The 25,478-nt window shown below is 46.3% G+C and overlaps 2 protein-coding genes and 1 pseudogene across 2 annotated transcripts; 1 reads left to right on the forward strand and 2 right to left on the reverse strand.

Annotated features, from left to right (window-relative positions):
- Nucleotides 1–3,676: 3,676 nt before the first annotated feature.
- On the reverse strand, nt 3,677–4,803 carry LOC117836974 (zinc-finger homeodomain protein 11). Its single transcript, XM_034716504.2, has one exon. It carries the CDS (start codon nt 4,712–4,714, stop codon nt 4,025–4,027), a length of 690 nt encoding a protein of 229 aa, XP_034572395.1. The 5' UTR covers nt 4,715–4,803; the 3' UTR covers nt 3,677–4,024.
- Nucleotides 4,804–10,118: 5,315 nt separating this feature from the next.
- On the forward strand, nt 10,119–14,905 carry LOC117837340 (protein FAR1-RELATED SEQUENCE 5-like; annotated as a pseudogene).
- A 1,036-nt stretch (nt 14,906–15,941) lies between these two features.
- Nucleotides 15,942–18,365, reverse strand: LOC117837339 (actin-1). The gene is made up of 5 exons (XM_034716944.2): nt 18,211–18,365; nt 17,657–17,723; nt 17,165–17,558; nt 16,354–16,967; nt 15,942–16,270 (listed from the first exon to the last, which is right to left on the reverse strand). The coding sequence occupies exons 2-5, from the start codon at nt 17,714–17,716 to the stop codon at nt 16,205–16,207; spliced, it is 1,134 nt and encodes a 377-aa protein (XP_034572835.1). The 5' UTR covers nt 17,717–17,723; nt 18,211–18,365; the 3' UTR covers nt 15,942–16,204.
- Nucleotides 18,366–25,478: the final 7,113 nt, after the last annotated feature.

The following is a 25,478-nucleotide window of genomic DNA, read 5'->3' on the forward strand; positions in this document are numbered from 1 at the left end:
TCATCTTCCGCTAAAAAGAGTTTCCACCCCTTTCTCTTTGATTTGGAAATTGGAATGGTAGCACTTAGGATCTTAAATTCTCTAGGAGTATTTCATCCCATCCAAATCCCCATGCCGACATGGAATATCTTATGCGGATGTTTGTCTTGATCGAAGTGAATTTGGACGCTAGATTGCCAGTGTATGGTGGGGGCTTTTGCACTTAGAGCTGTCCGGTTTTTCTCCATCGAAGTGAATCACCGGTTACGCCGCAGGCCAGTCGTCGTGCTCTTTACGAGCGAAATGAGATCGCAGGATCTCCCAAATCTTATGGAGCGCTGGTCCGGTCCGAGATTAACGTGTAGGCCTGCTATCGGGGAGGGTACGGATAAATCGGCTCTGGTTCACATCCAAATTCAAATAATTATTATCCACTCCTTATTCTCCTCAATCCCACGCATATTAATAGATAATTAATTTTGTACTACATATATATACATATCCACTTAATTAATCATACCCTCCCCATACACTATTCTCCACTTTTATTAAGTATATAATTTTCTACCCATAACTTCGGACTGTGAATCTCCTCTCCTCCCTATTGCTCCGACGCGGTCAGCAGGGAGAGGGAGACAGACAGCGTAGGAGGGTGGCAGCCGGCAGGCAGTGGGCACCGGCCGGGGCCAGGGGCACGGCAACCTGCGCTCCACGGCCGGGGGCGCACGCGGGCGGGATCGAAGCACTCCGCCGGTACGCGCAAGGCCGCAGCCGCGCGCGATTTGTTTACTCCCGCGGCACGGCAGCGGCAGCGCACTGTTTGGGCGTGAGCGCACGTCGCGCCAAGCCCGGGGGAGCGGAGCGAATCCGCCGTACCGATCGCGCTGCCCCTGCCCCGCTGCAGCCGGCATGGGAGCACGACGCGACGCGACGAAATGGAATCAGAGGAGACCCGAGCCGGGAGCCGCGCTACAGCCCAGACGGCCACCGGAACCGGCGCGGGATGCCGCGATCACGCAGCTGCTCGGGACCCAGCGAGCCCTCGCCCCACGGGCCCCTGGAGTCCGGCGATCGTGTAACGGAGCACGAACGCGCGGCACGGCGATGCAGGATCCCCGCGCGCGCCGCACGCGCGAAGCGTACCGTCGCCCCCTGACACCGGTGTTACGGTGTAGCTAGCTAGGCTACCCTGGCGCCGCGGCAGTGGCCGGTAGCGGCCGGGCCGTAGGGTGGCGTGCGTGCCCTGGCACTGGCAGAAGGCCGGTGGCCCGTGGCACGAGCCGGCTTTCGCAGCGCTGCATCGCTGCTGCTTGCTACGGCCTCGTGTGTCAATATGCCATGCCCGTGCCTGAATTTTTCCTGCGGCGACGCAGTAACCTTTAGCCTGGACAACGTTGACTCGTGGAGGCTGTCCCGTGGAGTGGAGGGCCCGAGAATCTGAGCTGCAGGGTGAAGTAGTTGCAGGTGTTTCAGTCCTAATGGAATAGTACGCGGCTAATTTCTCCCTATAGGAAATAGCCATTTCCATACTTCATTTTGTTTTCTTTTCATTTACATGACCACTATGGTACTTGAACTTTTCATTTACACGACCACTATAGTACTAACTTTTCATTTGGACTCAATTTGGTTTCTGATCTATAATAATGTGACATACCTAGTTAGCATTAGCAATAGGTGCGGAATCATGAGAATAAAGTTGTCTCTTTTACCCCTCCTAGTTTATTCACGCGCCTTTTATTTGACATCAAACGAGATGTGAATGTACAGACAACTCCATCAGGTTCTTGTTCATAGACACCATATCTCCGAGCACTATTTGTTTGCTCTGATGATAAATTTTAGGTCGGTCTGCTCCTTGAACATGGCTTCTTGATTTGGTAGCATATGCTAATTAAGACTTCATTCATGCATCTTGTGCATGCCATGGTGACATTTCATTCCTAATAAGACTTCATTCATGCATCTAAACAAGACCAACTGGTGGTGCGTTTGGTGACATTTCATCTCCATCCAAAACCGCCATGCCCTTTCTACATCCAAAACCGCCATCCCCTTCATTCATGCATCTAAATCAACCCAAAGCAAAAGAACCATTGAAAAGGAACAATGTTGACGCCGATCAGTTCCAAAATGTGCAGATATCATATATGCACTAGTGATGAAGTTAAGCCCAAACAATATGAGGACATACAGTGGTAAGCAGTTTGATAGTAGGGAATTTAGGGACCAATTTGAACCTCAGCCTAAAGCTGAGGGACGAAAATGGTTATTCCGTGAGCAGTCACTACTCACTACTGACTACACTACTCATACTCACTAGTCACTCCTCACTACTCACAACGGTTGCACGTTGCAGGGATCTCCATTGTCCGTGAAACGCACACTGGCACAGAGTGATGGGCGTTGGATTCGCGCTGTCTCATTTCAGAGATCCGATGTGCATTCGGGACAAGTCAATCAAGCATATCAAAGATGCAACGTACCCGAGCCTCGCTTCGCTTTATGTCGTCCGTCGTCCATGGTGTCTGTACCCGTAAACACAAGCGCCGCAGTGTTATTATGCGACGATGACGCCTTTGGTGTGGGCACATGTTTTGAGTGTGAAACTTCTGCAGGAAATACCCTCAAAAAAATTGCCCTAAAAAAAATTCTGCAGGAACTCAAAAGAGTTCACGCGGTCTTTCAAGAATCAAGAGTATGGCACTTTGTACAACATGGCAGTGACAAAAGAGAAGCGCAAATTCTATAAAATTCTATAAACGTCACTGCTAGCGCGTGGACGTCTTCCAACATCGAAATAAAATATCTGCAATATTGAAAAATCTATGATTGCAACATTAAAAAATATGTGAAAAAAATGGCTTCATCGTTGACTCTGGGATAGAAAAATTCACACCGCAACATCAACACTATATTTCATGCAATATTCAGTATGAAACATGTGCGAACAATAGTTGCAACATCGATATTTAATTATTGAAATATACGTTGAGGCGTCAAACCATCGGAGTCTTAGCATTACTTTCTATAAAATGGCAGAAGAGACCATATGATTGTCATGACTTTGGGGAAATAGCAAGCTAAACTCTCCACGGGCGTACGTGCATCAGAGTTATGCCATTTCATTTCCTTAAAAAATGTGCTTGTTAGTGAGAATGTGAGATGCTACATGAACTGCTAGGGTTCTAGTGCGTGGACGATTTATTAGTAAACCCTGCAATGAAAGGCTCAAATGTTTGTTAATTTTGATTTAGCTCCTTGATCAGTCATTATAGGTACTTCCCATTGTGTATCTACATGACATAATCGAAGAAGATATGACACCAAAAAAACATCCGAGAATAAATGAAAGATAGCCCCATGAGATTATTAAACTACTTGGTGTGGGTATTTCAGTCACGCTACAACATTCTTTCGGAGTCGGGTGGTATTTTCACGAAGTTTCTCATGGTATTCCGCGAAATAGTACTTTCAAGTTCTGATTGGTATTTCATGAATTTTGTCGGTAGCATTTAAAATTCTCAAATATTTGTTGCTGTCTTGTCCTAGAGATCCTAGCGAATGTTGGTATTTTTTCCTCGGCAGATTGAATATACGTTTGTAGAATCTGAATGTAATCTATCTATGCATAAAAATTCAAATTCATGAAGCCAGACAAGTGCTTTTAAGGCAAGTTCATCTTAGACTATACTGCTTTCCTTTTACAGGCCTCCAGCTTTATTGCATCCATCAAATTCGATGTTCATGTGTATCACTGAACTTAAATTTCATGGTGACATAGGTAGTAGTGCTAGTGAGTAGTGACAAGACAGGAAAGCAAGAGACCATGAACATATAAATGAATGAATGATCACAATAGCACAGCATCAGTAGAGCCGTTTGAACAATGAATCCATCATCATCATCATCAATCATGAACTCACCGAAGCAAAATCACCAAAAGGAATCAGCAGCAAAAGGAGGTTGTTAATCATCGATCGCAGCCATGCCATGCCATTGCAACCGCCCGCGCGCGCCACGCACCACGCACGTAGTGCGGCGGTTACATGCACATCTCGCTGCCCCTCACCTCCTCGTCATCCTCGCCGTCGCCGCCCATCACCGGCGACATGCTCCCTGCTCCTCCTCCAACGCCACCGCCGCCACGCGTCGTCGACGACGACGTCTGAGCGACGCCACCGGCGCCCGCGCCACCGCTGCCGCCGCCGGCCTTGTGGTTGTGCATCCAGACCTTGAAGACCTGCCTGGTGACCCCGATCTCCCGGCAGAAGCGCCCCACCTCGTCGTCCCCCGGCGCGCGGCCGGGCTCCCGCTTGGGCATCCGCCAGCCGAGCCGCTCCGCGAACCGCGCCATGCGCTCCTTCTGCTCCTCCGTGAACTTGGTCCGCGTCCGCCGCCTGCCCGCGGAGCCATGCGCGCCGCCGTCCCCGCCCAAGCCGGCGGCGACAGCCATCGCCATGTGCATGCCGTAGCCAGCCGGCGCGCCAGGGGAGCCCAGCATTGCCCCATGCGCGCCGCCGCCGCCGGGCGCCCCGGCGGCTGCGTCGAGGAACGCCTTCCGGTGGAAGTTGCGGTGGCAGCCGCAGGCGGCGCAGAGCATCGCGGCGGGCTGACCGTCGTCGGGGGTGTACTCGCAGCACCCGTCGGAGGCGTAGGTGCCCAGCTTCGCCGCGTGGTTGCGCATGCACTCCCGGTACACCTCCCGCGGCCGCTCCTGATGCTGCTGCTCCATCGCGCGCTCTCCTCAGCCTCTCCGCTCGCCTTCTTTCTTCTTGCTGCCTTCTCTTCTTGGTTTCCTCCCTCCCTCCCTCCCTCTCTCTCTCTCTCTCTCTCTCTCTCTCTCTCTCTCTCTCTCGGTAGGTACTAAGACTAGTCCACTAGCATGTGGCTCGTCGAGCAGCAGCTGTTGTGCGCATGCTACGTGGGAGCTCGAGAGGAGAGCGATTAGGCCAGTGCCGCCTGGGATATATGAGCTGTAAACATCTCCGAGTTCCTTGCTGGGATGGAGATCGAAGGCCTAGTGTGAATGATTACGAGCAAGCACTGCTGCAGTATGATGTGGTGACGAGATGTTGTTGTGGGTTGGCAGTTAGGGGCACGTCGAGATTCGTATGGCTGCTCTGGCGATCTTTGTAATCTTGGGCTGTGATTCAGGACAAGAGCACAGGCGGCACGAGCCAAGTACTAGTAGTTGACTTTCCTGTTTGGATTTTCTTTGAAGAGACTGGTAGTAGGTGCGATGTTTCGGAGCCGTATCTTTTCAAGATCTACCACATGTTCGGCTCTAGTAATGTCATGCATTGCATGCCCAACTTCAGTACTTCTTACCTATCTTGTCAAACTTGGACCAAACTCAAAGGGCCTGTTCGCTTCAGCTTATAAGCCGGCTGAAAAGCTGAAACGGCTGATTTGTTGTGAGAGTAAAACACTGTTTGGTGGCTGATAAGCCGGCTGAATAAGCTGAAGCGAACAGGCTGAAAGCCCCTTGGCAGAACTTTTGGAGAGGCTTCAACAAGTGCTTTAGCGTACCAAACAGTTTTAAAAAAACGGATTTATACATGAAGCACCTCATGAAGCCGGTTTCGACTTCCACTGCGCAGGAGGAGCCTGAAATACTGGCTCCGACCGGCTCCTCCTCTTCAATCCATTCATGAAACCAAACGTTTTTCAACATGTGAAGCTTCACCAAAGAAGCCACTCCACCAAAGAAGCCATAGCCATTTTAGGAGTAACCAAACGTTCAAGGAATTTGCTAGACTAGTAGAGGAGAACTTGTTGAACAAAATCTTTTGGCACCAATATATGTCTACAATGTATGGAATCCAACATAAATTTGTGTTGGGTCTAGCATAAAATAATTTTTTAGTGTATTTCTATTAATATAGTAGGAAAAACAATATGAGTAACAACCTTTAACTTATATACTGCTACTATGTGTGTGATGCATTGTTAACCTTTTCCTTGCTGTCCTATCTAATTTTGTATTTTCTTATTGGAACATTCCATGGTGTTAATTGGGGAGGGGGGACCCTTCTTCCTATTTGTGGACACACCATAGACTTTTGTGGCTTGTACATTCTCTTACCAGAGAGACTATATATAAGCATATGTATACATGCACCATAGAATTTAGTATCGTACGTCTCTATCTTATATGGAACCTTGCCTAATGAGGAATAATTTGGTAGCTAGCTCATGGACAAAACGGGTGGGTCGGTGCCACTGCCCCCTGCATAACCTATTTTAAACTCTCTTGGATCGAGCTACTGATTAAGAGGAAGACTAATCAAATCGTGTTACGTAGTTAAATAACTAATCAGCATTGGAACTTGAGCTGCAAGACCAAAAAGAAGTACAGTATACTACTACAATGCAGCCAATCCCAATAATCTGTGATTTCTTTAGCGGAAATAGTTTGTGGTTTTGCCTTGAAGAGGTCTATGCTCCGCTTATTTTAGCTCGAGTGTACAGAAACATGTGGTACTTATTCGGGCCATTTCGTCTGTAGACGTGGCGGATCCTCCACTGCTTGCGTGCCCGTTACAGATCTTGCTAGTTTTCTCAACTAACCACTCTGCACCGGCAAATTCCGGCAATAGAAAGTGGCAAGCCATGCTGAAACAGGAGAGATTGTAGCTCGTAGTTGTAGATCGTCTTGTCAAAGTCCGTAGTGAAATTTCAGGTGCACTCCTGGAGCGTTTGGTTTTCCTTTGCTTATTTTTAAGCAAGTGTCACCTCAATATTTAGATACTAATTAGGAGTATTAAACGTAGGCTATTTACAAAATCCATTACATAAGTGGAGGCTAAACAGCGAGACAAACCTATTAAACCTAATTAATCCATCATTAGTAAATATTTACTGTAGCAACACATTGTCAAATCATGAACTAATTAGGCTTAATAGATTCGTTTCGCCGTTTAGCCTCCACTTATGTAATGAATTTTGTAAATAATCTACGTTTAATACTCCTAATTAGCATCTAAGAGGATGCTTAAAAATAATTAAACGAACCAAACCAGGCCGCATCGAATTTGAACTCGTGTTCTGCGAAACAACGTTGACGTTTCAAACTAGACGTTGCAGCAGGCCTCTGATGTCTGATCAGCTCAGCTAGAGCGCTGCATGCTCAGCTAGGCAGGTGCCTGTCAGCGGGTGAGTCCAAGTCGCACGCCGACAAACCTACCACCAGCTGACCAGCAGCTGCTGACAAGACCAGAGCAGCGCAACCCAACCCTATCCCCGGGCGCGCCACACCGCCGCGCCTGACGACCCCTGACACCGTCCTCTCCCTTGCCCCATATCCGCATGCTCCCTTTCTTTCGCTCCCAGCCAGAGTCCAACCCCAACCCCGACCCCTCCCCTGGCGTGGACCGTGCGCGGGTCGGCGGCACATGGCCTCATGCCGCCGTGTCCCGGGACGCCCGCGCACGTTCACGGCTCGGGTTGCGGCGGCGGCCACGCGATCCACGGGCGGGCCGACGGGCAACGGACGCGCCCGGGACATGGAGGGGGCAGATCTTCCTCGCCCCATGACCCGGGCGCGCACGAACCTCTCCTCGGCTCCTCCCGACCCGTGCGGCACCGGTGCGACTCCCTGTGTGGGGGTGGCGCGCCCCTGCGACTGCGAGCGCGACTCCCTGCCGCGACAGGCCACGGCGCGGGAGAGCCCACGCACAAACCGCCGAAGGGGGGAGGTCAGAGGTGCGCTGCATTCGGGCGTGTTTAGGGGGTTCGCGCGCGTGATTATGGTGGTGCTTTGCCATGAACCGTCTTGTCGCTCTGAACGTCTGATCCTATCACGCTCCCGCTGTGACCTTTTGCGAGCTGGAAAGATATGCCCGTGCGAGTTCCTGATGGTCAGTGTCGGCAATGTGAATCGTCGCTTAGGTTGATTTGTGGTTGCCATGCTGCGGTCTAGAATCTAGCTACACTTTTAGGGAATATATATCTAGTTGGAATGCGTCTTTTTTGTAAGCCTTCTACGCGACGGTGACGACGCACAAAATTAGCTACAGAACATGACATGCTACTCAAGTTGTACTAGAAAACATTATCGTATAGGCACCGCAGGCTCGAGATTCTAGTGTGCCGTTAGAGAGGTGCAGTGAACGGTTCCCCCGCGAGATCTTGCAGCCTCGGTAGGAGGCAAAACGTGACCGCAGAACGTTCGCGCCACTACGGGGCATGCAGCATTGCGTGCAGCTGGTCATGGCTGCTGGCCCCACGTGGTTCGAAGTATGCAAAGGGACGAGGACGATGCACGAACGACTCGATCTGTGCTTTTTGCTGCGTTTAATCACTTGGGGCTTCTTTGGTAAGGCTCTAGTTCTAGCTTTTCCTATAGTTCCGGTTGAAGCTCTATTGGTAAAAAAACGGCTTTACCCTTAAAGCACTGTAGAAGCTGGATCCATTTTATACGGAGAAGCTGAAAACAAAAATAGCTCCTATTTTAGGAGGAACCGGAACCTAGGGCCTTATTAACACCGTGACTCCATGATTTGCGCGTATCATCGTCGTCACTCTCCTCCACTACTCGGAAAATCTGAACGGATCAAAGAATGGCGAATACTACATGGCTTTCTGTCCGCAACAGCGACAACTTTCCCAAGGCTGGGAATATCATATCTAGGATTCACAAATCGATGCGATTCTTTAAGCTGGCAACATCATGTACAATTGTAAAGGGTTAAATTTTGTGTGCGCCCCGGATCGAATATGTGTGTAGCTTAGATTTTGTCTGGAGTTCTTGTAGCCTTGCCAGGGCACATCGCGAGCTAGCTAGCTTCAGAAAGATTATCACGAGGTCCTTTAGTTTCTTCTTCAGAATAAATTATCATCAAATCGCCTTCCTCCTCTCTCCTTTCATCTCCCTACCCCATTCTCCTTTCCTTGGTTGTTGCATAGACATGATACGCTCCTGCACCTTAGCAAATTGCTTATTACATGTTAGGCTATTGATTGCTAAGAAAACTATCCCAACTTCCCTTACATGTGTGCGGTGAATCGTGGTAATATATCCCCATCTACACCCTTAATTAGCTATTTTCAACCAATAAATAGGGATGACGATCCTCCACATTTGCCTCGTACATGGACTAGCCGAAATACAATCTTTAGTGATAAATACCCATATTTTTGGATAAAATGAGGTCTAATCAGCAAAGCTATCACTAGCAATATATAGCAATATATAATTTAAGTACTTCCTCTGTTCCAAATTATTGAACGACTTTAGTATAATACTAAGTTAAATCTCTCTAACTTTAATCAAATGTACATAAAAGTACGTTAATTTCCACAATACCAACTGTCAATATGTATTTCTTGGTGGATTTAATAAAAAATGATTTAATACTGTCAATGTTGGTACTATTTATACTTTTTCTATAAATCTAATCAAATTAGATGAGTTTAATTTAAAATAGACCTAAAGGATAAATAATTTGGAACAGGTGGAGTACTTAATATTAAACAGATAAAGTTATGCAACATGTTCATCTTTAAAAATATTAATATTTTAACATTTATTTTTAAATATTTTATAAGTATATTATTTTTTATGATAATAATAGTTAAAAGTCAATTCATAAGACCATATTATGTCAAAAGGTATAATTTATTATACATTGGGGTGAAGGAGCAGGGCTTCGGACGAGCTACACCTTTGCTTCTTGAAATAAATCACAAGCATTATAAATTTATTATGTCATTTAATAAGGAAGGAAGCCTAGTACTCCCTCCGTATCAAACATTTGTCGCTGTTAACATTTTCTTGTAATGCTTGACCATTCATCTTATTCAAAAAATTGGTGTTAGTATCATTTGTTTGTTTGTAATTTGCTTTATTATCAAAGGTATTTTAAATATGAATTATATTTTTATATGTTTGGAATAAATTTTTAAATAAGAAAAGTCAGGAAGGGGATTTGGGCCATACTGGTGCGCGAGCGCGACGGTCCCCTTGCTGCGTTTTGGTGGACCTTTTTCTGTTGGCATGACGCCGCGATGGGCTTCTCTCTCACTTTCACTGAATTTTGGCCTCTATAATTAGGGTCAAACTAAGTCAAATGGGCCTCAACTCCACCCCATCAGGCCACAACTCTCTAGAGCCCAGGGGCACCGTCGCCGCTTGTCGTTCGCACTCTCTCCTCCCACGCTGCCACACACGCCAAGCCAAGACGCGACGGGGCTAACCGCCGCTACGAGACAAGCCAGAGCGAGCAAGGGAAAGCCGGCGGCGCGGAGTAGGACTGAGGAGGCGGTGGACTGGTGGTGGGTGGCGGCCGCAGCCCTAGCTTCTCACGAGACCGCCGCTGCCGGCCGTGGTGGTTAGTTCCGTGCCGTTCTCCAGCGGCTCAAGGTGACTCGTCCCTCTCCTTACCCTCGCTCGCTGTACCTGTACCTGTTCCACCGATTGCGTTGCGTAACGTCCGCGCGCGGATTGCTCGCTGCTGTCTCTCTGATCAAATGGGCGCCGCTTCGGGGCTCCGGTCGATGGATTTTGGTCTGCTCGGCGGGATATTTGTCTCAAAATGGTGTCGACTATTTTATCCCCGAAAAGAAGAGACGGTGGCGGCTTTGAACTGAATTGGGTGCTGCTGGGGTTGGGGCCTGGGGTTCTTACAGCGAGCAAGGAACCAAGCGGTACTGTCAAGCTTTCTTTGTTGCGTGAAAGTGAGCTCAGTTCGGAGCTCGCAAACTTTTGGAGGTTCTGGAACTGGATTACTTCGCGATGCTGTCAGTGGCTCAAGAAAACCCGGACAGCATCCAAAGTGCTATGGCCTGGGGTTTCATTTTCTTGGTTATGGAATCTTGCAAGCATCTACGCTTCCATCCTTACATCCATAAAGAAAAACCACACTGACCTCGTTGCTCACATTAACTAGTGTCTTGATACTAGAGAGATCGAATGATAGGCAGTCGCTCATTTTAACAGAGATTCACTGGACAAAGGACTTCCTGAACAGAGAAAGTTCCCTTCTAGATCTGCAAACTAGGACGCTAGTCTGTATTTGTATTTTTTGTCAGTTGCTATAAGATTTGCTTTCATCTGAGCAAATAAAGAAATGAAGTACCCTTTTAGTCCATTTGTATTGTTTTTATATTTTCAGAAATGTTACAAATGCATCAGTTAACTTTGTTCGTACAATAAGCCTTGAACTCTTTTATTGATTTTGCCATGGTGAAAAATCACCTTTCTGTTGTTATCAGCACACCTACTACTGTTTTGAAATACGTCCCAGATTAGAATACCATTCAACGGTGCAGACAAAGACTACTTTGCTTTGTCCTTTGAGCAGCACCAATACTGTATCGTGGCTCATTTTTCCTGGTGTGTGCAAAGAACTATGCTAGTCTAGAAACTGATGGCTGATTGATAGCATTTGGCAAGTGTGCCTGTCATAATCCAATGTGTCCCTTTGTTCAGATCTAGTTGCTGGCAACTAAATCTGCACCTGTGGTTGCCCATAGCTTGTGCTCCTCTTCTGCAATATATATGCTCGTATAGTCGTCTGTCGTGTCCTGGCTGGTATTGTTCATCCTAATCTCACCATTTGAAGGTCTGTGGAGGAAACACTGACTGTGTGTTTTTTACCCAAGAAATGTAAATTAGTGACACTGAAGTATCAAAACCAACATCATGGAGCCTATGTAGCTCCCATCTGGTTGGTCACCTTGACTCTTAACATCTCTGCAGTCTGTAACATAATTACTGAAATTATAATGTGATAAATTTACATTATAAACCAGTCTGCTTGCTTGTTAAGATTTGTGTAGTTGACAACTTTTTCTTCCATATCCCTTTTCCTCAGGTTAAACTTAATAATTGAATTCCTGGTTCAGGGCATGGTTCCTAGTAATACCTTGGAGGACGAATAATTAAAGATCTTTGATGGCGCCATAAAGTAAATATAATTGCTTTGAGATGTATGAATTAGAGGCTTAAATGGTAGTTGAATATATTTTATTATATTTTCATAGTTTCAACTCTATAATATGGTACCTTTCTTCTATGCTATAGAATACTGACTTCATAATTTGTAGCCACCTTGAGAAAAATTTAGATCTTTATGCTTGTCTCGGTGGCGGTTGTTTAGTTCTAGATGGAAAAGGACAAAAGCCTTGGAGGTTGCCATGCTTGAGAACTACACTACCGTAATATTATGTTGTAGCATCTGAGTATTCTTGATTGTGTAAATTTAAGCATGCAGTCTGTAGCCTGAGGCTTTCAATGATGTCTAAATGGCAGGATCTCTTTCAGTTAGTTAATTATCTACGTCAACTATTTCTACATTACGTACTTTTTGCATGTGCAGTTCAATGGATGGAATGAATTCGATCTGCCATTCCCTTTCCAGGATATACGACTCATGGTTCTGGAAACACACCTTCTATGCTAAAAAATGAAGATGATTCAGTAAGGGACCAAAATGTCGATCTTGATTCTTGATGATGATCACATTGAAAACCAGATGGCATCATCAGTGATCTGGTTGACATGAATAGTAATCCCAGCAAAGAAAACCTGGAAAATGGTGAACCTTTTGTTGGCATGGAGTTTGAATAAGAGGAAGCTGCAAAGGTGTTCTACATAGCTTACGCTAGTCAGGTAGGTTTCTCTGTGCGCATTAGCAAGTCCAGGCACTCAAGGAATGATGAGTCTATTATCATGAGGCGTTTCGTGTGTTCGAAGGAGGATTTCCATAATAAGAAGCAAAACTATGACACTGGTAAGAGAGAGAGAAGTCATGCAACAATAAGGGAGGGTTGTCATGCAATGATTGAAGTAACACAGAAGTACTATGGGTGGTGAGTTGTGATCAAGTTGATCAAAGAACACAATCATGTCTTGGAAGCTCCAAGCATAGTGAGATACGTTGCACCTGAGAAATATGCACAGTTCGAACCATTTGTAGGAATGGAGTTTCCTTCTCATGAAGCTGCCTAGACATTCTATTATGCCTATGCCAGCCGTATGGGCTTTGAAGTGCGAATCAGATTATCCTGCTGTTCACCTAAGGATGGGACATTTGTAATGTGGCGCTTTAATTGCACCAAAGAAGGGGCTGATCCCTGTGAAGAAAATAATAACGAGAACAAGAGAAAGAGAAATCGGGCTGCTACAAAAGAAGGCTGCAAAGCATCATTTGAGATAGTAAAAAGAGAACAGGATAAATGGGTTGTTTCCAAGCTTTTCTTGGCGCATACACATGAGTTGGCTGCTGTACAAGATGAAGTACATTACATTCAGTCAAATAGTGAGGTTGTTGTTCTTGCAAAGACTAGTGTTCTTCAAGGAAATTGGATTGCACCAACCATGAATCCACAGCTTGGAGAATTGGGAAGAAATTTTGAGGAACTATCTCCAAATAATCAAGAAATGATAGAACCTTGCCGTTGTGATTTTGGGCTGGATGATACCCAAAAGCTTCTTGGATACTTCAAGCGGCTGAATACTGAGAATCCTACATTTTCATATGCATTTCAGGTTGACAAAAATGATTGCTTGACACATGCCTTCTGGGCTGATGCCAAAGTTAGAACATCGTACTGCTATTTTGGGGATGGTGTTAGACTTGAGACATCTTTTGTAGAGAATGACAACTTTTTGCCATTAGTTTTGTTAACTGGTACATTGCCTGCAAAGTGTAGTATTTGGTTGTGCATTACTTACTGATTTCACAGAATCCTCTTACATTTGGTTCTTTCAAAACTGGATTGCAGCAATGGGTTCACACCATCCTACATCATTAGCTACAAGTTATATTGAAGCCATTGGTTCAGCAGCAGCAAAAGTATTTCCTCAGACACACCTTCTGTATTGTACTTCTCAGATATTAAACAGATGCAAGGAAAATTTGGTAAACGTATATTCTAGATGTGCTTCTTTTGAAGAGGAATTTGTTGTGTGCATTCATGAGCCTGAAACAACTGAAATATTTGAGTCAAGTTGGAAGAAGATCCTTGATAAATTTGATCTGGCAGACAACCTATGGCTCCAGTATCTATACAGAATTTGACAAAGATGGGTTCCTGTGTACTTCAAAGATGTTTTTACTGCTGAACTTTCAGCAACTCAGAGACCTGAAAGCTTGGCAAGCTTCTTCAAGAAATACTTCAACAAAACAACAACTTTGCCAATCTTCATCTCATTATTTGAACATGTGATGGCTGGATGGGCAGAGAAGGAAGCTCTGGAAGATCTGGCCACATCTTTTACCAGACCTATTTTAAGAACTCCCTCAAACATGTTGAAACAGGTGTCAGAAATATACACGAGAACTGTCTTTAACATCTTTGAGGAGGAATTCGTCGAATCATTAGGATATTACGTTTCCAGCCTTAACAATGATGGGCCGATTGCTGTGCATAAAAGTTGCAACATCCTTAACAAAGGAGGACGCTGAATCTTCATTCACCGTCAGCTATGACACCATTGACAAGAGAGCTCAATGCAGTTGCTGTAAGTTCGAGAGTTCTGGTATTTTATGTCGGCATATACTGAGGTTATTCTTAGCTCTTGGTGTGCGTGCCATACCAGAGTTTTACATACTCAAACGGTGGACGAAAGAAGCGAAGAATGGTTTTATGTTGGATGAATGTTTGCGATGTAGTGAGCTGCGCCACGATGCCCTTAGATATGCCAGGGAAGGATCAACATCTGGGGAGGTTTTCACCTTTGCACAGCGAACTCTTCAGGCTGCCTTTTCTGACGTTGTTAACATGAAACAACAAATTGTTAGTAGATGTAGAATGAGATGAACATGGCACTATAGTGCATTCTTTCTATAGTCATGGAGATAAAGATAGCTTTCCAGTGCCCTATCTTTCCTCTGTTGCGTCAATTTCTGCTTCATGAACTATGTGTTTGTGGCTACGGATGATTTCCCTGACGAATTCAGTTTCTTGTCGTTTCATTCGTTGACCCCATCTCCATCTGCATCCCCATTTGTTGCTTCAATTAGCAAGCAAAAACTTTAAGACTAACATGGTAAACACAGTTATCTTTGTGATGATGATATTTCGATACGTTTAAAGATGTACGATAGCCTATTCTGAAAAGGAAATTTACAGGTTATGGGCAAATTTAAACGTTTCTATGTAATTTACCTAAGCCTCGCATTGACTGGAAAGTCAAGTAGAAAAGCTGACATAAACGCAGACAAACCTTTGAAAGCGGCAGCATTTTGTTGTCGTCTATTTAAATACTATGAAACTTGCAGGCCTGTTATTTAGTCCTATGTGTGGCTTCGGCCGTGTTGTGTAACTTGTAGAAGCCATTTGTCCGTTTCCAACGCCCATCGAACGAGAGTACAAGACACAATGCAAAACTATGAGGCAGGAACATGTGGAGCACACACAAAGCAAAGATGTGACATGAGTAGCATTCTTTGGACACATAACGTGCAAAGATGCACTCACATTGACCAGATCAGGTGAAGGCTCATCCAATCTGTCGAAGACTTGGCAATTGGCCAAGTGCGTACCATCATCCCATTTGGAACGAGCTAAGAGGCCCACAATATACTAATGTATACCTTGCAGAAAACCAGACGACAGCCAAAGCATCACATGGTTCCAGGCTCCCTCGCGTTTTGTTTGAAGAAAAGAGAGAAGATTCCTCATCCCAACTTTTGAGCAGCAAAGCCTACTCATGGGAAGCATGCCCTCGAAGGGAGGGCACGCTCGGAGGGAGTAGAAAGTAGAATTATCTGAGATGCATGCAACAGCACAGCACCCAAGACAGGAGGGAATCTGATGGAAGTGAACTGGGGGGGCTCATCAATCAGAAAACAGATACAAAGAGGCACAAGTTACAGCATGGCCAAAGGCACCAAAATTCCACGACAAAAGGCTCATGCTCATGTAGCATCACAGATAGAGAGCTCAAATTTTGATATTATTCATTCATTTCATAAGACATCAATAACCAATGACAATCAGAACACCATATGTATTTGCTAGTAGCCTCATCAGGCATCTCATTAAAATTGAATAAACCGAACATATGTGTCCAAAATCACAAGTGAGAAGCATAGGTAGCAATAGATATTACAGTCTTGATGAATAGAAGAAAACGATCGCAGATAGACTGGCCGGAAACTTTGTCCACGCTAATGAAGAAACAGTAACAAAAAGAGAAAGAAATGGGGAAGGAGGCTGGCGATAATGGCTCCTCTCAGCTTGCATTTCTTGGGCCCAAAGAATTGCCGAAGAATTAGAAGCATTTCCTGTGCACGATGGACGGGCCAGACTCGTCGTACTCAGCCTTGGCAATCCACATCTGCAGTTGCAAGCAAACTTGTAAGCAAATAGATTAACCTTGAGGAAATTGGAGTGCTGTTTATTAAAGCAATGTTTATTTACCTGCTGAAAGGTGCTGAGCGATGCCAAGATGGATCCTCCAATCCAGACACTGTACTTCCTTTCTGGAGGAGCAACCACCTTGATCTTCATGCTGCTAGGAGCCAAGGCAGTGATCTCCTTGCTCATCCTGTCAGCAATGCCAGGGAACATGGTGGTACCACCAGAGAGGACGATGTTGCCGTATAGATCCTTCCTAATATCCACGTCACACTTCATGATGGAGTTGTAGGTAGTCTCGTGGATACCAGCAGCTTCCATCCCAATGAAAGATGGCTGGAAGAGGACCTCAGGGCAGCGGAAGCGCTCAGCGCCAATGGTGATGACCTGTCCATCAGGAAGCTCGTAGCTCTTCTCCACAGAAGAGCTGGTCTTGGCAGTCTCCATCTCCTGGTCGTAGTCCAGGGCAATGTAGGCAAGCTTCTCCTTCATGTCCCTGACAATTTCCCGCTCAGCGGTGGTGGTGAAGGAGTAGCCGCGCTCAGTCAGGATCTTCATGAGGTAGTCAGTGAGATCACGGCCAGCAAGGTCGAGACGAAGGATAGCGTGGGGGAGGGCGTATCCCTCGTAGATGGGGACAGTGTGGCTGACACCATCTCCAGAGTCGAGCACGATACCTGAGGGGTAAAGAGATTTCGAATGTTAGTGACAATTGGAGCAAATCAGATTTGAAAAGTGCTTATTCAAAGCAGCATAATTTGTTTGTTAGGTTGATTCATCAAATTTGTCAAGATCAATGTTTACATATGAACATTTTCCAAGATCTCTAAAATTTCAAAAGGCTACAGTTCAGTAGAGAATCAAATCAGCTCACCTGTGGTACGACCACTGGCATACAGCGAGAGGACGGCCTGGATGGCGACGTACATAGCAGGGGTGTTGAAGGTCTCGAACATGATCTGGGTCATCTTCTCACGGTTAGCCTTGGGGTTGAGGGGCGCCTCAGTGAGGAGGACAGGGTGCTCCTCGGGAGCCACACGGAGCTCGTTGTAGAAGGTGTGATGCCAGATCTTCTCCATGTCGTCCCAGTTGCTGACGATGCCGTGCTCGATGGGGTACTTGAGGGTCAGGATACCCCTCTTCGACTGGGCCTCGTCACCGACGTAGGCGTCCTTCTGCCCCATCCCGACCATGACACCGGTGTGGCGTGGGCGCCCCACGATGCTGGGGAAGACGGCCCTCGGGGCGTCGTCCCCGGCGAACCCAGCCTGCCATCAAGAGCAAACAAGCACATTGCTGTTGTTAGAGCCTTAGCAGTAACCAACTGAAGAAAAAAAGTGTTTCGGAAATCAAAACGGTCGCTCACCTTCACCATACCGGTACCATTGTCGCAGACGAGAGGCTGAATGTCCTCCGCGTCAGCCATTTTCTACCTACAGGAAAGCTCGCACGATGCCACATTTGTCAAATCAAGCAGGAATTAAATAAGCAAAGCAGGCAAATTGCAAAGCTATCGATGATTTGTTTCCATTGTTTGCTCTACATACAAAATCTACTCTAAAGGCATCAATTGAACCCTCCCAATAAGATACCAGAAAACCAGCAATTAACGAACTAATAAATGGCATTCCCCAACCCCACCACAGATCAGGTCATTTCGTTACCGAAACGCCCGAGGCGCCTCCAGATCACGAGCCGAAACAAGCAGATCTACAGCATGCCAAAGAAACCCGCGCCCCATTTCCGCGAGATCCGGCCGGATCCGCGGCGGGAGCGCGCAAATGCGAGATCGGATCGGCCCGAGCGAGCAATGCCGGGCGGATCTGAGAGCACCGTACCGCGCCCGCGCGGGGCGGCGGTAGGGAGGAAGGGGAGACTCTAGCGAGGGACACAGGGTGAATGAGTGGCGAAGATCGTTACCGGAGTAGTGGAGGATCCGCGGCGAGGAGGTGGGGAGCGGGCGGCGAGCTCGCGGCTGGGGGGAAGATGGGGAGGAGAGGAGAGGAGAGGAGAGGGCGAAGCGGTGGTGATGGAGCGGTAGGGTTGGGAAGGGGGGTGTATATAAGCCACGGCGCGGGGCTGTCGCTGGCGCTGCGCGAGCGGAGGAGCGCGCTCGGCGTCCCCCCGGCCCCGGGAACCGCGGGCCCACACCCTGGCCCCACGCCCCCCGCCACACGACCCGGTGCGAGAGGGAACAGTGGCCTCCCACTCGCGGGCGGACGAGACGGCGCCCCGACGTGCGTGCCTGTGCGTGCGGACAACAACCTGCGGCGCCGGCGCCGCGGCATGGCTCGGGCTCGGTCCAGCGTCCAGGGGGCGTGCGCGGAGATTCGGGCGGGGGGCCGATGGATGGGCCGGCACGTTTGGAAGAGGCTGGCGCCAGGTGGAGTTTGCCCAGCGCTCGTGCTAACTGGGCACCTCGAAATTCGAATTCCAGTTGGAAACGACTTCGCGATTTTGAATGGAGGTCGCGCTAGCTATCACCGAAATGGTATAGACTTTTGAAAATCCTGCGCACGGACTCGTTTCTTGCCAAAACTTAATCTGAACAACCATAAATTGATTTTTTTGTCATCTTGGCCCTGAACTTTTTTACATGCCATTTCTAATATCGAAATGCTCACAAGGAACTGTCCAAATTATCTCAACTAAACTAAGTTATCATCCATTGATCGACCCGACTTAATTGAAATAATCCTAGTAATCTCCGGTATGTGCCTTGAGCATCGTCCTTAAACAACCCGCATACCGTTTTACATGATGGCAACCATCACAAGGATACATATCACAGTAAATTTTAAACTTTAGTTCACAAGTCTCGATCATCTTACAATATTTCACAAATTACAATTACAAAAATATAACAACTAGAGATGAGAGTTTTCACCAATTAAAGTGAGGTTCTTAACCAACTTAGATGTAGTCTAAGTCTACATGGCTATCCTATCACGTTTTTCTTAGATTAAGAGTTAAAATGCACCGGGGAGATATAAGATAATAAGGTGCAATAATGATGTTTTTGCCCATAAGACACCACCTGCACGAGCTTAGAGCGACCTCCACCATTCATCAACTTTGCCGGATCTGGCGGGATGAATGTGGCAATCACTCACAAGAAGGAAACCTGCAAAACAACTTAACGGTAGCACCATAAGTACATTGTGTACTTGCAAGACTTATCCATAACACTATATATTTGGTGGATGCACGAGGTTTGTCAAGTTTTAACATTAGACCATAAAAATGTGAGCATAATTTATCAAGTGAATAAGTAAAATACATGGCATCTACTTTCTATATCAAGCACCAATACAATTGCATAAGTAGTAAAGCACCAATACAATTGCATAAGTAGTAAAGTGATCATGCAGTCATGAGCTCAATCTTCCATAAGCTCTTCACGAAACTCTACAATGAAGCAGGGTATCAAGAGCGTGCTCAGTGACCGAGAGTGCAGCTATTGCAATATATTGGAACCCTGCAGGGGTGTACAACTTTTCCCACACGAGGCACAAGACCAACGACCATATCCTTGGCCTAGGATAAGTGTTGACTCATGCCCCCGACCGTTCACATACCTACACCCGACTATGAACGAACAACCGGAAATGTATAGATGCACTAGACATGGCCGATCACACCTCATCCCATCCCACGCCAAATTCGGTCAAGACAAAGTGCAACTTATACTACTTGGCTTACCATTCCCATATTAAGTATGTGGTTTGTACGGAGTAGTGCTCAAGAACTCGGCAACAAGGAGACGAGCCTTAATCAACTCAAGCAAGTCTAAATCATTTGGATTGCACTCCCAACATGGTCCTACACACTCGCTCAAGTCTCGAATCATCATTCAAGGTTGCTCATCTTTTAATGTTCATCACCTACTTAAGTATGCCAATTCTTGCAAGTGGTGACCATGCCAACCCTCGACTTCTACTGAGAACTAAGCATGGCTAAGCAATTATATCGAAATTTCTAGCATTCATACTTTTACTAAATAAGTTGGACTAATACTAAGAGTTGACATTTCTAATAGGTTCTACTCATCGCATATGTCTAGATAGAGTTAAACCCATGCACAACCATTAGTAAATAATAGCATTTCACATTTAGAAAATAGAGTTGAGATACATAGGTGCCTGCTTGAGATTGGTGCTCCAAGAATGCAACACTCCGGACCGTCATCTACGAGATTAGATGAATGCATGGATTAGAAAGGATAACATGAATGTATATGCATAAGAGATGCAATGACTTATAAAAAGTAATAGATAACATGGTTCAAGATCATCAATCAAACAAGCAAAGATTGGAATTAAGGTGCACAAGCAATTGCATAGGTTGAAGGTGTGCACACAAATATTCACACAAGTGCACATAGCATTACAAGACAAGTTATGACATGAGAATGCAATCAACACTAGTTAAACAAGTTTAGACAATCCAATAATTAATGGATAGTTAGCACATCACATCTTTGTTAAGAGTAATAACATCACTTTTTAAATGAGAATCTAGCTTTGTACTTAATTAAGACAAGCATCATTATTCTAAGTTATATTGATGAGGTTTCTAATCATAATAAAGATTGCACATTTATTTTCAACTAACAAAGGTGGGTTTATAGCTCATATGAGCACAATTGAATACCTAGGTATTTTGCAAGCAAACTAGTTCTAGAACAAGCATATATTTAAAGTTCTACCCTTATACAATCATCTCATGAAGACCAACAATTAAAACAACATATCATGATCATAGGTAACTAACAAGATTGGATTCATGATTTTAAAAAAAAACACATATGAATTAGTAAGCATTTTACTAATTAACAAGGTTCAAACATATCTAAAACTGTACCAATCTACAAACAAATAATGCAAACAAGTACTTCCATTGGATTATACATACCAAAGATGAACTAGCAAAATTGGTTTCATAATTTTTAGACTAATAGAGAATCAACCATGCAATTAACAAGATAAACACTCATCTAATTAAATCAGATACTTAATTAATTATTTTGTGATCAAACATATTTTTAACATGAACTAGACATCATTATGAAACCAGAAAAAATTATTTCATATTAATCCGAGCTATATTCAATTTTATATGAATTATACATGGTACATGTTTATGCATTCAAATAAGCAGGGCTGACTAGTTTAGGTACGGTATACCTGCGGACCGTCCGCTCATAGGGGGGTGGACCATCCGCGGGTCAAGTGCAGGACGATCTCCAGAAATGCACTAGGTTTGTGTAACCTTTCGGATGGAACTCGGACCATCCAGGGTCAAATGGCGGACTGTCCGCCATACGAAGATGGGTCGAGTAGTAGAAACGAACCTGTTCTATATGGATTTTGGAAGTGAGCCGCGGACAGTCCGTGGGTGGGTAGCGGACCGTCCACCATACAAATTTCTGGAGGCGCATTGTTGTGAAGAGCTCAGTGTTTTGGGTCACGATTCATGGACCGTCCGCCCCTAGGCCGCGGACCGTTTGTGTGCCGGCCGAGGCTCACTGACGAGGTCGCTGGTAGCAGAGCTCCGGCCCCGGTTTTGGGTGCCGTTTGTTCCTACAGCTTCCTAAGGATATCAGGAACTCATTTTGGGTGATAGATTTGACATGCATGGGGTCTTTGGAGCTCTAGATCATCAATGGTGATGAAGCTATGGATGGGCTAAGGAGGTTGATCAGGGGCAAAAGAGGAATGATGAGCGGCGAGGGAAGCTCACCGGTGATGAGTAGAGCACGAGCAAGGGGCTGCTTGTTGGTGTATGGTGGCGTTGGAGTAGATCGGGTCGAGCTCATCCTTGAGAGCTTGAGGAAGAGGAAGAAGAAGCTTGGGAGGGCCTTCTCCTTGGCCTCCGGCGAGGAAGAGTTGGACGAGGTGATGGAGAAGCTCGTCGGCGACGTCCTTTGGTGGTCCTCCGGCAAACTCCGACGAGGGTGGTGGTGGATTTGGTGGAGGAGAGGAGTTCTTCCTCCATAGTTTGGTTAGGGAAGAAAGAAGGGAGGGAGGGATAGCTTCTGGTGTGTGACGGAGGCAGCAGGGAGAGGGGGAGGCGCAGGGGTGAGGTGGAGGGGTCAGGTGGGGACCGTGGGACGCGTGGCACAGCTGCTCCGTGCGCATGACACGCATAGGCGTGCTTCTCGCGGACCGTCTGCGAGGAAGGATGGACAGTCCGGAGAACAAAATCACGTAACATTCTTGGTTCTGTACAGAAAGTTCTTTGCTCTATACTCCAAACTTGATCTTCCAAGCCTCCGAAAAATTCACAGAAAATTATGTGGATACAAGAAATCAAGAATAACCCATTTTTCTTGAATTGGGAAGAAAAGCTATGGTAGATTTGAAGTTCCTCCCAGAATGTTATTTTTGGGTTTTCGGCTGAGGTGTTTGGCTTCAAGATGGATTCCTAAAATTCGGGAAAATCACCTAAATTCATATTTGAGGAAGAAGTGTTTTACCAAGTTATGACCAAACATATGTCCTAGTGGAAAAGAAAAGTTTTTTCACAAGGCATGCATTTTCACTTTATTCAATAATTCAAACTAAAATGCAAAAGCATCCAAACAAGCACAACATTTAGGTCATTACACTTTTCCCTTTCCTCTCCTATTTTCTAGTTTCCAACACTAAACACGGTCTAAGATATGGTAATGTATTCAACAAGTCCCACAACCTCAACCAAAGAGTATTTATCATATCTGATTTTTCACCAACCCGCACATAGCATAAATTGCAAGTACATTTGTGCATGGCAAGATTACATGACCACTCAAAAACCGCTACTGCATCTATCTACTCCCTTCGATCTCGGGCTCTCGGCTATCAACACCAACAAGGATGCCATATGATGGTTGAGAGGTCGAGTATGTGGGTATGATGCACTAGCCTTTATATGCAAGTGATAACAAACCCATATGATGGTTGAGAGGTCGAGTATGTGGGTATGATGCACTAGCCTTTATATGCAAGTGATAACAAATGGTGAAATATTGATGTTGGAGTTATTTGGAAATGGGATCTTTTAGTTAGGATGAGTTATAGTATTATGGCAAATGGACATGATCAAAGTCCAACAAGACTATATCATAGGAGGAAAGAAATGAACACCCGTCAATTCACCTCTCTCTAATGCATTTAAGTTTTCGAATAGGAGCGTCATAGTAAAGAATCAGAAGCTTATAAAACCAGTTGTTCGAAGCTTAGAGAAGAGCGAACGAGCGAGTAGCTCGCTAGTAACACTGGCAGTGGCCAGGCTACCCACCGGCATTCGATCCCTGGTTGGGACGAGCGGTGCGGATGTCGCACAGGGACCGGGCAAAAGCTCGGTGGTGCGTCTGAGACTTCTCGGTAGCCCATCTGCGTTTGAGCGCGCGATCTGGGCAGGTGCCTGCTTGAGTCTTACATGATGGGCTAGTGCTCCTAGCTACTTTAAAAAAAAAAGCTTAGAGAAGAGTGTTAATAAGAAAGAGGTTTATAGTTAAAGCAGGATCGATATGAATTGTGACAATGGTAAATGCATCTACAATGCTACTAGCCATATTATGCCACTCACTTTGTTACTGACTTATGGGTCCAGGGTTTTACTAGCATTGATGTGTCGTCCATTATAATTTGTCAAAAAGTTCAGTTTTGACCATCCAACTATTACCTTGGTTTGGTTTCGAACATCGAACTTGAAACCAGAAATCCTTAACCACCCAACTGTTAAAACCGTTGACGTTGGACCATCTGGTGGTTTTGGTTGGTGGTTTCGTTGATGTGGACCACACGTGACAGCAGGACCCACACGTTAGTTTTATTTTCTTCCTCTTCCTCCCCCCTCTCTCCCTCCAGCCACTTCTTCTTCTTGGCACCGCCGCCACTGGCAGTCTCCTGGCGCTCGCTTCTCCAGGCGGCGGGGTTCGGGCCGCCACACCACGGCCTCACGCCGCGCGTCACCTCGGCTCCATGTCGTGACCCTTCTCCTCCACCGGCGGCGGCGCGGCTGCTTGGCCCTCTTGCTCACTGGTGGCTACTGGAGGCTCGCGAGTGGCGAGTCGTCGTTCTCCAGCCCCACCAGGCTCGCCGGCGGCGGGTGGTCGAGGAGCACGTCGGGGGTGCTATCCGTCGGGTCCTCCAGCTCGTCCTGCAACGCCTTCACCTGGCTCTGCAGCCCCACGATGTAGTCGATCGCATCCTCGAGGATCGACGTGTGGTCCATCTGAACGAACAATCCAAAGATCAATTCATTCACACCCAATGAATGAGCGGGTGGTCGAGGAGCACGTCGGGGGTGCTATCCGTCGGGTCCTCCAGCTCGTCCTGCAGCGCCTTCACCTGGCTCTGCAGCCCCACGATGTAGTCGATCGCATCCTCGAGGATCGACGTGTGGTCCATCTGAACGAACAATCCAAAGATCAATTCATTCACACCCAATGAATGATTAATCAAAGAAGCATGCATTTATGGCGATTGCCGGTCGTTGAGCTTCTTCCTCCGTTTGTGCTCTGCCACCAGGTTTTTGCACTGTTGCTACTTGCTGCCGCCGCTGCCCCGCCCCTGCACGTACCGTCACCGTCGTCTTCGGGGTCTCCATGCAAGTCTCTCCCCTCGAACCCCAAGTCCGCGCCTCCAGTGCGCAGCGCACCGTGCTGCTCCTGCTGCGCCGCCACCACAGACGGCTCGCTCCCGGCCGCCACGGCATACGCCCACCCCGCCTCTGCGTCGTGGACCACCCCGGGGGCGGCACCGCTAGGAACAGGTCCCCCTGCATCGGCCCTCCCCGGCTCCACGCACCCCCATGTCCCCTCTGCCAGACTCCCACGTCCGTGAGAAAGGGGAAAGAGAGCAGAGGGAGTGGTAGAAGATAATACTGACATGTGGTTCCATTTTGCCACGTGTCATCCATATTAGCAAAACCACTTAACAAAACCGTTAGATGATCAAACGTAAATGAGTTAGATGGTCAAACGTAAATGATTTTAAACCGTTAAATAGTCAAACGTAAATGAGTTAGATGGTCAAACGTAAATGATTTTAACAGCTAGGTAATAATTACCACCTAACAAAATCGTTAGATGGTCAAATATAAACGGTTTAACAGTTAGGTGGGTAAAGATTACTAATTTTCGAGTTTGATGGTTGAAAGTAACGGGGTGTTTGACACAATATGCTAAACTTTAGCAGGGT

Source organism: Setaria viridis, chromosome 9, assembly GCF_005286985.2.
Source record: "Setaria viridis chromosome 9, Setaria_viridis_v4.0, whole genome shotgun sequence".
NCBI classification, from domain to species: Eukaryota; Viridiplantae; Streptophyta; class Magnoliopsida; order Poales; family Poaceae; genus Setaria; species Setaria viridis.

Coding starts and splice junctions, on each gene's coding strand:
- LOC117836974 (XM_034716504.2), bottom strand. CDS start 4,714: ATGGAGCAGCAGCATCAGGAGCGGCCGCGGGAGGTGTACCGGGAGTGC.
- LOC117837339 (XM_034716944.2), bottom strand. CDS start 17,716: ATGGCTGACGCGGAGGACATTCAGCCTCTCGTCTGCGACAATGGTACC. Junction 17,559..17,656: donor ATGGTACCGGTATGGTGAAG/GTGAGCGACCGT, acceptor TCTTGATGGCAG/GCTGGGTTCGCCGGGGACGA. Junction 16,968..17,164: donor TGCCAGTGGTCGTACCACAG/GTGAGCTGATTT, acceptor TTTACCCCTCAG/GTATCGTGCTCGACTCTGGA.